The sequence below is a fragment of the Meriones unguiculatus genome, chromosome 7 (assembly GCF_030254825.1).
Source record: "Meriones unguiculatus strain TT.TT164.6M chromosome 7, Bangor_MerUng_6.1, whole genome shotgun sequence".
In the NCBI taxonomy this organism is placed as follows: domain Eukaryota; kingdom Metazoa; phylum Chordata; class Mammalia; order Rodentia; family Muridae; genus Meriones; species Meriones unguiculatus.
In genome coordinates, this window is record NC_083355.1 from 23,802,483 (window position 1) to 23,818,430 (window position 15,948).

The 15,948-nt window shown below is 44.7% G+C and overlaps 1 protein-coding gene across 1 annotated transcript; it reads right to left on the reverse strand.

Moving 5' to 3' along the window:
• Window positions 1-1,069: 1,069 nt before the first annotated feature.
• On the reverse strand, window positions 1,070-14,181 carry Mrpl45 (mitochondrial ribosomal protein L45). Its single transcript, XM_021641999.2, has 8 exons — window positions 14,030-14,181; window positions 12,919-13,096; window positions 12,122-12,239; window positions 10,713-10,811; window positions 6,513-6,561; window positions 3,190-3,339; window positions 1,812-1,985; window positions 1,070-1,594 (listed from the first exon to the last, which is right to left on the reverse strand). The coding sequence occupies exons 1-8, from the start codon at window positions 14,093-14,095 to the stop codon at window positions 1,508-1,510; spliced, it is 921 nt and encodes a 306-aa protein (XP_021497674.1). The 5' UTR covers window positions 14,096-14,181; the 3' UTR covers window positions 1,070-1,507.
• Between the last annotated feature and the right edge of the window lie 1,767 nt (window positions 14,182-15,948).

Here is a 15,948-nt window from a genome sequence, read left to right on the forward strand (position 1 = left end):
GTCTAATAATTAAGGATAAATTGTAGGACGGGCATGGCAGTCCATACCTATAATACCAACAATCAAGGTGGCAGAAGATGGAGGGTGGTGACACAAACCTTTGATCCCAGCACTTGGGAAGCAGAGGCAGGCGAATCTCTGTGAGTTGGAGGGCCAGCCTGGTCTACAGTGAGAGTTCCAGGACAGTCAGAGCTATACAAAGAAACCCTGCCTGGAAAAAACAAACAAACAAACAAAAACAAAGAAAAAAGCTGCAGAAGGCTGACAGGAAGTTTAAGGCAAGCCTGGGCTATATAGCAAGGGCCAGGCAAGGCAGGTCTTACCTTACTCCAAACGGAACAAAACAAAACAAAGTACACTAAAAGCTGAAGGACATTTTTTTTCCTTTGGATTATATATAAAAATAAATAAGATAAAAAATAATTTTAAGCTGGGCCTGGTGGTGTGCTCATTGAATTCCAGCATTGAGGAGGCAAAAGGAGGTAGAGGGAGGCCAGCCTGGTCTACAAAACAAGTTATAGTACAGCCAGGCGGTCACACAGAGAACCCTGGAAAAAAAGCCTGCTGCAGTAAAGAGACCTGTTAAAGCAATATGCAGGGACGGAGACATGCTCGGTAATCAAGAGTGCCTGTTGCTCTTGCAGAAGACTCAGCTCCAGTGCCTAGCACCTATATGGTGGTTTATACCCACTAATAACTCTAGTTCCGATCCCCTTTGGAGCTCCAAGAGCGCCAGGCAGGCATATAGTGCACAAACATACATGCAGAGAGAACCCTCATACGTAAGAGAATTAAGCACCACCCTATTTTTTTGTGGCTGTCATGACATGACATGACCTCAGGTAGCGGAGGTGGACTTTAAATTGCTGTGTGGCCGAGGATGACATTGAGCTCCGATCCTCCTCTTGCCTCCACTTCCCAAGTGGCAGGATTACAGCAGGATACCTTAGTTTATAAACAGTCTAGAGCTCCTGGAAGCTGCATCACTCACAAATACACTGGTTTCCCACTTCTGACGCCACAGAACCACTATTCCCAGTTTGAACTAAGGAAGATGCACAGAACACGGTTTAGTCAATACTCTGATAAATAATAGTCCTTTATTTCAAATGCCGACCTCCCCTCTAGTTAGAAAAAAAGAAAGATGTCTGCTCCCACAGTTCCTGCCGTGAAAACCCCAGCATCACGTTTGTTCTCTCACACGCTGCTTTTCATTTTAACTCAGAAGCTAGATATGATTTGAAGAAGAAGATGCTCCATGGCTGGGCATCCTAGTCACCTCCAGGGCCAGACATCAGCCATGACTGTAAGAAGTAGCGAGCACTCTTTTCCGGTTTTTTAAGACAGAGTTTATATATGTAGCCTTGGCTGTCCTGCAATTCACTCTGTAGACCAGGCTAGCTTCAAACTCACAAGAGATCCATCTGCCTCTGCCTCCTCAATTCTGGGATTACAGGCATGCCTGGCCCCCCAACTCCCATAGGCTCCTCAGGAGTCATTTACGCCATTAGGCTAACTGAGGCTTATGGGCCTCTCCTGGTGTCTCTTCATACTCCTCACATGGTTTCAGCTGAGGACCAGGAAACATCAAGGTCTGAAAAGAAGGAAAGAACAGGAGACGGAAGTTACCTAGCAATCAAGCCTGTTGTTTACCCAGAATGGCTTTACTCCCTCACCAAGCAACCCGGTAACTTCCCTTCCCTGGTGTTGCATCATTCCTTCTCTCCACTAGATGGAGCCCAAGAGGAGGGTTTTAGGCTGTCAAGACTGTATACAGCCTCAAGTCTCTTAAAAGCATGAAGCTGCCTTACCTTGAGGATGGGCTGCTTAGGGGGTGCCCATGGGGGCACAATCTTGGCATGCATTCTCCAGCTCCCATACGGATTCATCAAGTGTCTTTCAAACACCACATACTCCAGGACATCCTTGGGCACATCTTCCTGTCCATACATCAACCGGCCAAACCGATCATAGATGGCCAAAGTCTGCAATGAGGAAATCAGAGCTGGCCTGTCAGAGGATTTTGTCTTATTCTGTACTTGCCACACAATCAGTTTTGAAGCAATCTTAACAAGAAATTTTAAATTCAAGAAAATTTAAATTCTGAATTTAGGGCTAAGCAGTTGTTGACATATTATTCTTCAAGGTTCTTAGATGGATGGGGAATGGTGGGGGATCAAAAACAGAAAAAGTAAAAGCCCTCATAACACATCTTAGTGGACATAACACTTAGCAGTAGAAAGAAGACTATGGCAAACTTCTCCTGAGAACCCACAGACCTGGGCCAAGAGGTGGAACACAGTAGTGGGAGCACTCCCCCAGCACACATGAGGCTCTGGGTTCAACCACAAAACCACAAAAAACACACAGCCCTGAACTGAGTAGTTCAGAGACAGATGCCCAACCAGAGAGTCACAGTGATACAATTTAATGAAAATTTCTCTTGCATTCAAAGAGACTGAGCATTTTTGCTGTACCCAGGCCCAATTAATACCATTAGGTTCACTTAGGACTCAGCCTGCCATCCTACTGCATGCTCAGCATAAGTTTAACTGGCCTTTAGGAGAACAATGTCATGTCTTGGCCTTCCCATGTAATCTGCTCTTACAACCTAGGCTAATACACAGTTATGAACTCTTCTGAGCCCCGCCCCGGAAAAACGTATGTGTATGTTGCCGTAACAATTTGTTGAGAGCAACCTTACATAACAATCCCACCAGAAATGCTGGGAGGGCCCTGCGGATGCGGCTTGCTAGCGTGTCTGCAGGACCATTTACTTTTCCGAGTGCTTCGGGAGCAGCTGGGCGCAGCAAGGTTTGCGCCATGGTAAAACTCGGGAAGATTTCTTCTAAGACTCTACTACCCCCTTTCCATTACCCTGGTTTTCGTGCTGGTTGATAAATACAGAGCAGAGCCCTTTGTTAGGGACAGGCACGGCGGCAGCTAGACATCAGGCAGCATCCAGGCAGGCAGACACATTCGAGACACGGACTATGGGGAGGCCAGGAACCACAGAACACACAGACGGGAGAGAAGCGGAGAATTCAAACTTGGGCTTGCTCTTGGTCAAACTACTCCAACAGGAAGTCTGAGATTTCATTCCTTAAAGCAGCCCTGGCGCGTGCGTGCGGTGTCTCTGAGATGTTATCTTTCGTGTCCTGAACGTGGAGGGAACAAGAGCGAGCCTACCTGGCGAGTGTGCAGGCGCACGGTGACCTGGCTGTACAAGTTGCTCTGGTCCATCAAACCTGAGGCTCGAACATGAACCACTTGGGCTGGCTCTAAAGACTCCACAAAGCTCCAGCGGACGGTCTTGTACTTGAGGTCCCAGACCATGTCCTGAGGGAAGAAGAGAAGCGTTCACGGGATCTCCCTCCTGTGAGGTGCTGCCGAGTCTACACATCTGCGTCTGTGGGAGCAACGAGCAGTGCAGTCCATTCTACCCCCAGCCCCATTTCAGGGGTGGACTGGAGGTCAAGACGGACTCACTCTGTAGCCAGGCAGTACTGCTGGCTCAGTTGTTCAAGCTCCAGATTTACATATGAAAGCCACTGTGCCCAGCTCTCTTCCCAAGTTTTTACGCACTTTTAAATGTGTACTTTATTATTTTATGTGTATAAGGTGTTTTGCTACACATGTCTGTGTATCATGTGCATGTCTGCTGCCCATGGAAGTCAGAAGAAGGTGTTGGGTCCCCTGAACTGGAGTTACAGGCAATGTGAACTTCCAGGTGGGTACTGGAAACTGAATCTGGGTCCTCTGGAAGAACAGCTAGTGCTCATAACTGCTGAGCCATCTCTCAAGCTACTCTTGGTATTTTTCAGCTTTCTAGTTTTTTAAATTACGGGTACGTGTATGTGTCTGTGTTGAGAGTAGGCCACATGTATTTGGGTCCCCACAGAGAATATGGTGTGGGGTTCCCTGAAGCAGGAGTTACAGACTGTTGAGAGCACTGACCTGGGTGCTGGAATCTCAGCTCCAGCAAGTTCTTAAGCTCTCTGGAATGGAAGTTTTGGTTTCTTTAAAAACTCAGTTATGTTATGTAAATATGTTTTTGCTTTAATCCCAAGTTTGGGCTTTGTTTTGTCCACAACTGATAACTGTCTCCTGCAGGATGTGGTCATGCAGCACAGAGAGGGGCGTGGTCTAGGGCTCCGAGGATATAAATATGAGAGTCCAGAAAGAGAGAAACTGAGAAACATTTCAACGCAGTGGCGTGAAGGAGACTGCTTCTGCTGATGACGGAGATTGGGATAGCCCGTAAGAACTCATAAGCCCTAAACGGCCTGGAGAGGTAACTGGGTCCTCGGGCCCTCTCCCCACTAGCCTTTTCTTTCTTACCTAGGGTTGGGGGGTTGGAAGGGAGAGGCTTTAAGGAACCCCAAATAAAGCAGTTTAAAAACGAGCACTACACCTCTCAACTATCTCCAAAATGTGACAAGCTACTGGAAATGCTAACCTCCCAACCACATTTCTACTAAACTACTACTCAAGCCCCCCCCCCGAGGGCTTGTAGCCTAACATACTTTATGGGTTCCTTTCTCTCTTCCACCCTTCTCCACCCCTTTACTTCTTCCCTTTCAACCCCTCAACACTAGACAGGAGGGAAAAAAGGATAGAGGGGAAAGGACCATTTTCCTTAGACTACTTCCTGCTGATTAGTGCTGTTGTGCTCCTGGGCAAATCTGATCTTCGATGTCAGGATATCTAATTTCTTTTTCTCATCTTTTTGCACAAGACTACTCGACAAAAACAACCAACAGCACCCAACCGCCGACCAACCAGCCACTCCCAAGAGCTCTAGCACTTAGATGGCCATTGTAAAGTCCTCAGAATTCCAAATGTCACACACTCGCAAAAACTATCTGCAGCTGGTGAAACCATAGCCAGAGCACAGGGCAAACCATCATCAGCTGCTGTAAAGAACTCCCATATCCCTGCACCTGGGATGAAAACAAAAAAAAATAACCCCATAACATTTCTGTGCTTTTGTTTTTAAAGAAAGCAAAATTACACAACTCTCACTACAGAACTCTTTCCAAGTCACTGAAAACCCGCTCCACACCCCCACCTACTCCATGCACCACCTCCTCCTCCACATCTTCATACCCTGCTGGTTACCGCACGTACTGCCATTGATAGGATGTGTTTTTTCTCTCTCTTTTGTTTTCATTTTACCCCATCACATTTCAGCAGTGTAAGGGAGCGTTTGCCAGAGCTGTCAGAGCTACAGCAGATGAGACATCCTTGTCCCCAGGGAGAGTGACAGAAACACAAGCTGAGTTTGTAGACAGGAATGTTCTTATTCTAGAACCTCCAGCTGACTTATTAGGACTCCATTCTTGTGGGCTCCTCAAAGGACCAGGCACGCCCTGTCACTATGTACTATATATAAGCCTCGTGAATTTTGGTTAAAACCTTTAGCACAAGGTAGACACGTGAAGTGAGGCCTCACAGTTAGCACTCGCCTTGAGAATCTACACCCTGTGGTTCACTACCGCCCACGAGGGACTTTCTCTTTCCTCATTTGCCATGGGGTCCTAACAGTCTGTGTCATGACATTACCATTCAGCTGAAAAAAAAGGACTTGGGCTGGAGAGAGGGCCCAGCGCTGAAGAGCACCAGCTGTTCTTCTAGCAGGACCCAGGTTCAATGCCAAGCACTCACGTGGTAGCTCACAACTGTCTGTAACTCCAGTTCTAGGGGAGCTGGCACCCTCATATAGACATAAAGGCAGGCAAAAGACCAATGCACATTAAAAAGCAGAAAAACTTAGCTTCCAAAGCCAGGGCAGTGGTACATACATGTGATCCTAGCATCAGCAAAGCTAAGGCAGGAAGACTGCGAATTGGTAACCTGAACTACACAGTGAGACCCAGTTTCCCCAAAAAATAAAAATTAAAAAAAAAAAGAAAAAAAAAAGGAAGAAAAAAAGGGGACAAAAGCAACAACAAAAAAGAAAAAAGTAGATGTGTGTTAGGGGCGTCCTTAGCTCCAGAGAGTCCATCATGTACATAGTCTCCATTTTGAACTGAGCTAAATTCCCAAAAGCAACTTCTGGCTCAAATGTCCAGGGCTCATCTAAGCCTCAATATCTCACTCTATGCTTCACTGGTTAGCACCCAGCTGGGACCACAGCCACTAAATGAGCTCTGACTGGCTGGCCTTGATCTAGGCCAAGCTATCAAGGAAGCCACCTGATAATCGATATGTAGCAAACCACCTAAAATACCAGGTGAGAAATATCCAATATGTGCTTGAACCTGATTGGATGCCCCTAACCGACCTGGTCTGTGGCTTTTGTCTCAGATGTCCTGTGCTGCCCCTGACTTACATGGTTTGGATCCCAAACTCAGTCGTCTCCCTGATAATTCAGCTTTTGAATAAAGAAACATTTGCTGGCTCAAACATGGTTTTCACAGTGGATTATTCCCAAATCCTCGGGCTTTAACAAAGTCATGTCTAGAATCTGCTTGGCCAGGCATCCCACCGTTCTGAGGATGAGAACCTACCGGGAAACAGTGTTCAGTGACCAAGGTATGAAGCCGGTCGTAGTCTGAGCTAGAAGAGAAAAAGAGGTGTTTATCATTGATTCCTATTTTTATGCTACCCACTATGAAATATGGCTGATAAGGTGGCTCAGGTGGTAAGCTGAGTTCAATCCCCAAAACCCACGTTAAACAAACTGACTCCTGAAATTGTCCTCCACATGTGCTACATGTGTGTTCCCATTCACATATATACAAAACAAATAAACAAAGGTTTTTTTTTTTAAGTTAAAAATGGTCCTGAAGTTCATTTATACAAATGTTTTCTGCTTACATACTGTAAGCAACATGATATGCTAATTTGTGATCTACAACAAAACTGACATTTAATAGTTTATATTTCTGGAGTAGAAAGAAATTTCTCTGAAGTCACATCTTTTGTTTGTTTTTTGAGACAGGCTCTGTGTAGGCCTGGCTATTCTGGAACTTGCAGACCAAGCTGGCCTTGAATTTAGAAATCCGCCTGCCTCTGCTGGGATTAAAAGCATGAGCCATTACCACCCAGCCAAAAATCACATCTTTAAGGTGGACAAGAATGTTCACAGGCTGGAGAGATGGCTCAGAGATTAAGAACACTAGATGTTCTTGCAAAGGTCCCGAGTTCAATTCCCAGCAACCACGTGGTGGCTCACAACCATCTGTGGTGAGAGCTGGTGCCCTCTTCTGGCCTGCAGGCACACATGCAGACAGAACATTGTATAAATAATAAATAGAATTCTTAAAAAAAAAAAAAAAAAAAAAAAGAATGTTCACTAAGGCCTGGCCTGCTTCTTGCTTTGCCCTGGTAGAGGGAACAAAGTCCAACACCATACAAGAGTAAAAAGCCCCTTATCTCCTCTGATGGTGCATGAGTCACTCCTCAGTGCCAACGGCCGGCCTTGTATCATACACTGCCCTCTTTAAACCAACGAAACATGGCCCTGTGCTATTTCTGGCCTCTTCCCCCATCTTCAATTTGAAGTAGAGGAAGGTGGACTTAGATGCTATGTCTCTCCAAAGAGTCCTACATCCATAAGGCAGGACTGGAAAACTAGCCCACCAGGCTACAAATGAAGTGTTTCTTTAGCTTAGATCTTAGTGTGAAATGAAAATGAAAACTGAAGAAAGTAGAAAAAGGAAACACCCTCCACCCCTGGGCTCAGGGACTGTCACAGACGAGCGTGCAGAAAGACTGTGACAGCCAGAGGCTGGGGAAGACCACAACAGCGTCTGTGGACATAGCAGGACCATCGTATTCAGGAACTCACAGCAGCTCGGACTGCCAGCCTCAAGCCAGTCAACACTCTAACATGGTGGAGGGCGGGGCTCCAAAGCTCCACCCCTAACTGAGGAGCTAGTGATAGTTAATAGATTCTGGGGGAGGACTTTTCTTTGTGGGTAGTTCAACTAGCCTGCAATGCAAGGCCTTATACTCCTGTAGCACATAGTAGCACAAACTGAACTTGGTGGGTTACCCAAAAACGAGCGGTGGGGATCAGAGAGACATCAGTGAGGGTTAGGAGTGCCGGCGGGGTGAATATGACCACATTACATGGTGTGAAATCCTCAAAGCATTAATGAAAACTTTTTTAAAATGAAGAAAATATTATCAATTAACAAATGGAAGGAGATGTGGTGATGGTGGTGGTAGCACACACTTTAATCCCAGAACTCTGGAGGCAGGGGCAGGCAGATCTCTGAGTTCAAGGCCAGCCTGGTCTACAGAGTGAGTTCCAGGACAGCCAGGGTTACACAGAGAAACCCTGTCTCGAAAAACCAAAAACACAACCAACCAAACAAGCAAAAACACAAATGGAAGGAGAAAAAAAAAAAAAAACAAAACAAAACATGAAAAAAATAGCAGTATATAACAAAGGGCCAGTGAGATGGCTCTGAAGGTAAAAGTGCTTGTTGTCAAGACTGAGGCGGCTTGAGTTTGATCCCTGGGACTCACATAGTGGGAGGAGAACTGACTTCCACAGCTGTTCTCTAGTTTCTACACATTTGCTGTGTGCAAACACACACTAAATAGAAAGAGAAGCAGGGTGCAGTGGTGCATGCCTGTAATCCCAGCGCTGTAGGCCTAAGGCCAGCCTGGTCTCTATACAGTGAGTCCAGGACAGCCACAGCTACACAGAGATACCCAAAACACAAAAACAAACACACAAAGAGAGAGAGAGAGAAACAGCATGAACAACAGCAAGGTAGAAAAAGAGAAAAAGCAAACAGCAGCAGCAAACCACGTCCCTGGGAGTGGTGGCAAGGGAGGTAGCAGCAAGTGGGGCTCTCTGAGTTCCAGGCCAGCCTGGTCCACACAGGGAGCTCCGTATCGGTCAGAGCTACATACAAAGATCTATCTTAAAAGAAAAGAAAAGAAAGAAAACACCAAGGTTGGATGATAAAAAACAAAGAGGTTGAAAACATACACGGAGGTGCAGGGAGAGCAGCCATCCTGTATGCACAAGCCCTGGGCTTAAGCTCCAACACACTACAGTCCCACTGACCAACAGACTTCTTTTCTTTCCCTTTTTCCTTTTTTCCTTCCCTCCCTCTCCTCCTTTCTCTCACATATACAATCCCCCCCACCAATCAACAACAATCCAAGGATTAGTCCTTCAGACTGCTCCAGCGCAGGGGCAGGGTGTAGGTCAAAGACAAAACACCTGCTTAACTCAAACTAGGCCTCTTGGTTCAATCCCCAGCAGTACAAAAGACAGGAACAAAGACAAAATTACAGAAAATAAAAATTTTCAAAATGCATCCCAGGTCCCTACTGTTGAATTTGCATCTGCTTAGCAACCTTGACTTGGGTGAATTAAGACAAAATTGCAAGTTTTCAAAAGGAACTTGGGAGCTGGAGAGATGGCCCAGAGGCTAAGAGTACTGACTGCTCTTCCAAAGGACCGAGGTTCAATTCCCAACACACACGGCAGCTCGCAACTGTCTGTAACTCCAAGATCTGACACCCTCACACAGACACAGATGCAAAAAAAGCACCAATGCACGTAAAATAAAAATAAACAATTTTTTAAAAAAAGGAACTTAATGAAAGTTAGCAAGAAAAGAAAAATGTTTGTAATAAAATAAATACACAAAAGGAATCAGGATGGATTATGGGATCGGGTAGAATGAAAACAGAAGCCATTGGATTAGAACCAAGACAGACCAAATCATTAAAAGATAATTTTTTAGAAACCCACTCAAGCCAGGTGTCACAGTGTCTGCCTGTTATCCCAGAACTCAGAGGATTAGAGGAAGGATCAAAGGTTGGAGCCTGAGACTGGAGAGATGGCTCTGGTTAAGAGCACTGGCTGCTCTTCCAGAGGACCCGGGTTCAATTCCCAGCCACCTACGTGGCCGCACACAACTGTCTATAACCCCTGTTCCAGAGGATCTGACATCCTAACACAGACACAGATGCAGCCAAAACACCAATGTACATTAAATAAAAATAAATAAAATCTTAAAAAAAAAAAAAAAAAGAACCCAGGTTTGATTCTCAGCACTCACATGGCTGCTGACAACTGTCTGTTATTGCAGAAACTCCTTTTCTGGCCTCCAAGGGCATTAGGCACTGAGGAGGTGCACAGACATGCACACAGGCAAAACACTGAGACACACAAAATAAAAATAATAAGAAAATCTTAAAAAAAAAAGTTCAAAGCCAGCTTGAACTACAAAATTCAACAAAAAATTGCAATACATAGTGAGATCCTTCTTCTAAAAATAAAAACAAGGCCCTTGTAGTGGCACACACCTTTAGTCCTAGTAGTTAGAAGGCAAAGGCAGGTGGATCACTGTGAGTTGGAGGCCAACCTGGTCTACATAGAGTTCTAGAACAGCCAAAACTGCATAAAGAGCCCTTGCCTCAAACAACAACAAAAGCAAGAAGGAAAAAAAAATTCAGTTACTTTTCATAGTAAGAAATTCTAAAATTCTTTTTTTCTTTTTTGTTTTTTGAGACAGGGTTTCTCTGTGTGGCCTTGGCTGTCCTAGATTCTTTGTAGATCAGGCTGGCCTTGAACTCACAGAGATCCACCTGCCTCTGTATCCCAGAGTGCTGTGATTATAGGCGTGCACCATGGCACCTGCGAGAATTCTTACTTGAAGGGGAAGGAGAGGGAAAAGTACCTAGAATAGTAGCTGTGGAGACTGAAGGTACACAAGATGGGGGCATTCACTTACTTGTTTAGACAAAGGTGAGCTTCGATGAAAATATCCTTAGCTTTCTCAGGGAAGTCTTTTGTTTTAAAATTAGCATCAAATTCTTTTATCTTTCGAATTCTGTAAAAACAAGCATGAAAACCATCATAAGGATGGCATCACAGCAGGTAAAGGTGCTTACCACTGGTCCTAACAATCCGAGTTGAGTCTCAGGGACACACATGGTAGAAGGAAAAGACTGACTCCACAAGCTGTCCTGATCTCCATGTTTGCACTGTGGAGTGAACTAGCAAATACGCATGCACATACACAAACAAATAAATAAACTGTAATAAAACTATAAAATCTTCATGTAATTTCCGTAACTCATAATTCACATTAATCTCCACGTCCATCTACCCACTTAATAATTATTTTTGAATGTGTCAAGACTGTAAATTCAATTTTCTTTCAAATCAAATATTGCAAAGAAAGAACGAGCAGGCCAGGGATCAGTGGTTCACCAGTGGTACATGCCTTTAAAATGGGAGGGGGGGAGGGAGGAGGGTCCCATGCGCCTTTAATCTCAGCACCCAGGAGGCAGAGACAGGTGGATCGCTGAGTTTGAGGCCAGCCTGATCTACAGAGTGAGCTTCAGGACAGCCAGGGATACACAGAGAAACCATCTCGAAAAACAAACAAAACAATAACAACAACAACAACAACAAAAAGACAATGCAGAAAGAGAAAAGTAATCATGGTATTATAGGACTCAGCTGTCAAGAACATTTTTTTGGCATACTCTTTTAATCCCAGCACTCAGGAGGCAGAGGCAAGCAGATCACTATGAATACAAGGCTAACCTAGTCTACACAGGGAGTTACAGTGCAGCTGAGGCTACAATTAAGACTCTTCCAAAAAATAAAACAAGTTAGGCATGGTGGCGGCACTTGGGAGGCAGAGGCAGTTGGATCTCTGAGTCCGAGGCCAGCCTGGTCTATAGAGTAAATTCTAGGACAGCCAGGGCCACACAGAGAAACTAGCAATCCCAATGTTCAAGAAGCTTGGAAAAGGAGATTGCCAAGTTCAAGGCTAGCCTGGACTACTTAGCAAGACCTTGACTCTACTTTAGGGTCTAGAGAGATAGCTCAGTGTTTAAGAGTTCTTGCTGCTCTGGCAGGGGACTTGGCTTTGGTTCCCAGCACCTATATGATAGCTCAAAATCCAAAATCACTGTAACTCTAGCTTTAAGGGATCTGATGACTTCTTCTGGCCTCTACGGGCACTGCACCCACGTGACACACTCACGTGAAGGCAAAAAAAAAAAAAAAAAAAAAAAAAAAAAAAAGAAGAAAAGCAAATCAACGTAATAGTCCATATAACAGAGTAAGGATCAATTATCACACGTCCTCAGCCTAGCATACTGAACCCTAGTTGTCTCCGATACCTACGCCAATTGTGACATCACATTCTTTCTTAATCGATCGGCTCTCTGCGTCAGTCCTTCCTTTGAAAGAGATGACATTCGGGCATCCCCTTCCGGAGGAACATAGGGGTCAAATATTCCAGCTGTAAGGAGAGAAGAAAACTAAGAAACCAACCGTTGAAAGATTGAGAAAACATCACTTGAGGTCAGATATAACTGGGAAGGGCACAGGAGATAAAGCGGACTAATCAAATAAACTTGCACATAGAGGAAACTTCGTAATACTTGTGCAAGTCCCAGGAACTAAGGGAGAGCGCTACTGAGGCTTCTTTTGCTATATTTAGGGGGAAAAAAGAAGACAAAACAAAAAGGAAAAGAAAGGATAATTTAACTCCCCCCTGGAGTCTGTGTCCACTTCTACAAGCTGGAGAAATTTCATTCTTTCCAGAAGTGTAAAAACAAGATCAAAAGATGACCTCATGGGCAGGACACGTGGTGCAGCCCTGAGTCTCCCCTACAGTTTCAGCAGGAGGGTCACAAGTTCTAGTCCACCCTGAAAAACTTAGAAAGAGTCTGTCTCAAGGCAAAAAGAAAGGGAGACTAGGGGTACAATTCAGTAGTAGAGTGCTTGTTTATCCCAAGTAGTGAAAAAACAAAACAAAACAAAACTGACCTTATTTAATACAGTATATATAAAGTAAATCATTACCGAGGTCTAACCTAGTGGCTAATTTAATGCTGTCAATCAAAGTCTGATGCATGCCAAGGGCCAGATCTTGGAGTAGGGGATTGAGTCAGGATCCCAGAAGTACAACACCTCACCTGTGCAGGCCAGATGTATAGGGCGCTCCATCCGTTCCTGGGGAATAACCAATCCTGCTTTCCTGGCATATTCTGAAAACTCCTTTTCTGTTTTGTACTTAGGTTCAGGATAAGGGAGTTTGAAACGGGTTCTGGTTTTTACTGGAACTATGGCTGTGGACTGAGGCACCAGTATGGGCTGAGAGAGAAAGGAAAGGTTAGTACCTAAGTGATTTGGAAAGAAAAATCTATTTTGAGCAAACTGTATGCAAAGTCTTATAGGAAGGATACATCCAAAGAATGCTCCCGGAGAAGTTACCAAACTACTACAGAGAAATGGTATTACTACTACAGAGAAATGGTATTACTACTTGAATGCCCAGACATGGCTCATACCACAAGCCAATTAATAACCTTTATTAACACTCACTAGGCTTTTAATACATTCTGTAGAGATGATTAAAGTGCAGTTCCTACCGTTAACGAACTTTTACTTTAACGGTGAAACTTAGTTATGAACCCAATACTGAAAAGAGTGGAATGCTGTTATTAAAGCATTAAGCAAGATCTCCCGGACATTTCCTCCAACCTCTATTTTGTGTTCATTCTGTCCTTCTATCTCCTAACTGACCAATAAACTTTTGAGAAGTCAGGTGACCTTTTCCAAGACAAAACCCTGTCCTTCCCAAATTTTTTTTTTTTTTAATAATGTAAAAGAATTTAGCGGAGGATGGTGGCGCACGCCTGTAATCCCAGCACTCGGGAAGGTAGAGGTCCTCAGTGATTCCAAGGTAGAATCCAGGACAAACAGGGCTACACAGAGAAACCCTGTCTCGGGAAGAAAGAAGCGAGTCCACCTTCCGAGTCACTACTCTCCTTTTAACATCTTCTCGCCAGAGACTAGAATTCACGTGGAGAAGCTTAATGCCAGTAAACTTAATCGCACTCAAAGCACCAGACTATCCTCTCTAAGCCACTAGGGAGACGTAGAGGGATCACATACAACTCAAATTCTTCCCTAGAGGAAGTCTGACTCGTATCATTCAACCTCCTCGACGGCCACTGAATGATTATTTCTCTCTACTCTGTTCTCCTCCTTTCCTAAGATTCCATTCGCCTCATCCCTACCCACCTGCCGAGACCACCATCCCAAGGCCCTGGATACGCAGGACAAGCCCCGAGACATGAGGGCTGCCATTTTGTTCTCGCAAAGGCCGCCGGGATGCAAGCCGAGTGGCAGAGCACCGAACCGGAAAAAAGACGCATAGGGTGGAGCTCCCGGAGTGGAATTTTCCAGGGCGCGCGCCCTCGGCCGAAAGGTGAGGCGCGCGCGTGCGCACGCGCGCGCTCCCTTGGGCTGGGGGGGGCGGCTTGTGTTTGCGCGTGCGCAGTGAAGCCGCTTTAAAGTAGGGTAAATCGCACGGCCGTCACGCGCCAGCCGGAGACTAGAGGAGGGCTAGCTGCGCCTGCGCGTGAGGATTTCTGTGCGGTTTGGCGTTGCCGCATTCATGGTTACTTTAGCATGTTGTTACACTTAATTTACATTTGGTAAAAAAAAAAAATAATAAGAAAAAGCAAAAATGCTTCCCTTTGAAATCAGAGGACTTTGAGATAAGTGTTTTCTTTCTTTCCTTAGAATACACTGGAGGTATTTAGTGTGAAAATTAAGAGTTTCTGGGTGTGTATCTGACCTCAAAATGCTGTGTATCACCTTAAACCTTAACCCCCACGTAGTTTTCTAAGTGAAAATTCTTTCTTACTGTTCCATTAGGGAAACTGACCGCTGTGATTACTGAAAAGCGAAAGGCACGTTTTCCCAAATATGTCATTTCCCAAATATGTCATTTCCAAAAATACCATTTACCCAATTTGGTAATAACTGGTATTTCAAAATCGTTTACTCGGCACCTGGCAATTTAAGCATTTTCCATATATCAACTTAATTTTTTTTTTTTTAAGATTTATTCATTTATTATGTACACAGTGTCCTGCCATCTTATTATATAGATGGTTGTGAGCCACTATGTGGTTGCTGGGAATTGAACTCAGGACCTCTGGAAGAGCAGCCAGTGCTCTTCACCTCTGAGCCCTATCTCCAGCCCCTCAACTTAATTCTTACCACAAATAAAGAATATCCCTGTTTCTACATATGCGGTTGGGCCAGAGATACTATGTAATTCAAATTTAGACAAACTGAGAGTCAGGTCCAGGAAGTGTAAAAACTCCCCAGTTGCTTCACATTCAGTGAGTAAAGGTTATCCTTGAACGTCCAGTGCCATGAACACATCTGATCTGAAGAGCAGATACTGTCTGTACTCTTGGTTACATTCTGTAAACTACATAATTAATTGAGCACTTATCTCTTTTTAAAAATTTTTACTTATTATGTATACAATGTTTTCTGCATGTACACCTGCACGCCAGAAGAGGACACTGGATCTCATAGGTGGTTGTGAGCCACCATGTGGTCGCTGGGAATTGAACTCATGACCTCTGGAAGAGCAGCCAGTGCTCCATCTCCCTTGAGCACTTATCTACAGTATTTTTCAATAGATTAGGGGTTCTGGTCTTTGCATGGAAGAGTGTTCAAGCTGAAGTAGAATTGCTGATAGCTTCAAGTGCTAAGGGCTATTCTCTGAGGAACTAGAGATTCCATACAGGTTTGTAAATCATGTATTGTTTCAAATCTTAACTCCTTTTGTTTTCCAAGACAGGGTTTCTCTGTGGAGCCCTGATTGTCCTATAAGTCATTGTAGACTGTGATCCACCTGCCTCTACCTTCCCAGTGCTGAGATTAAAGGCCTGCACCACCATAGCCTGGCTCAAATCTTTTACTTCTATGGAATTTTCTATTCTTTGACTAATTGTGTAGCGGAGGATGGCTGTGGACTATTCCTCATCTTTCTGCTTCTACCTCCCAAATGCTGGGACTTCAGGCCTACTCCACCATGACTGCCCTTTGAAACTCTTAGTAGTTTGGAACACAACCTGCTTCTGGGTTACCCAGCAACTTATGATGTCATCATGTGTCGCAGGCCAGGTGGCCACACC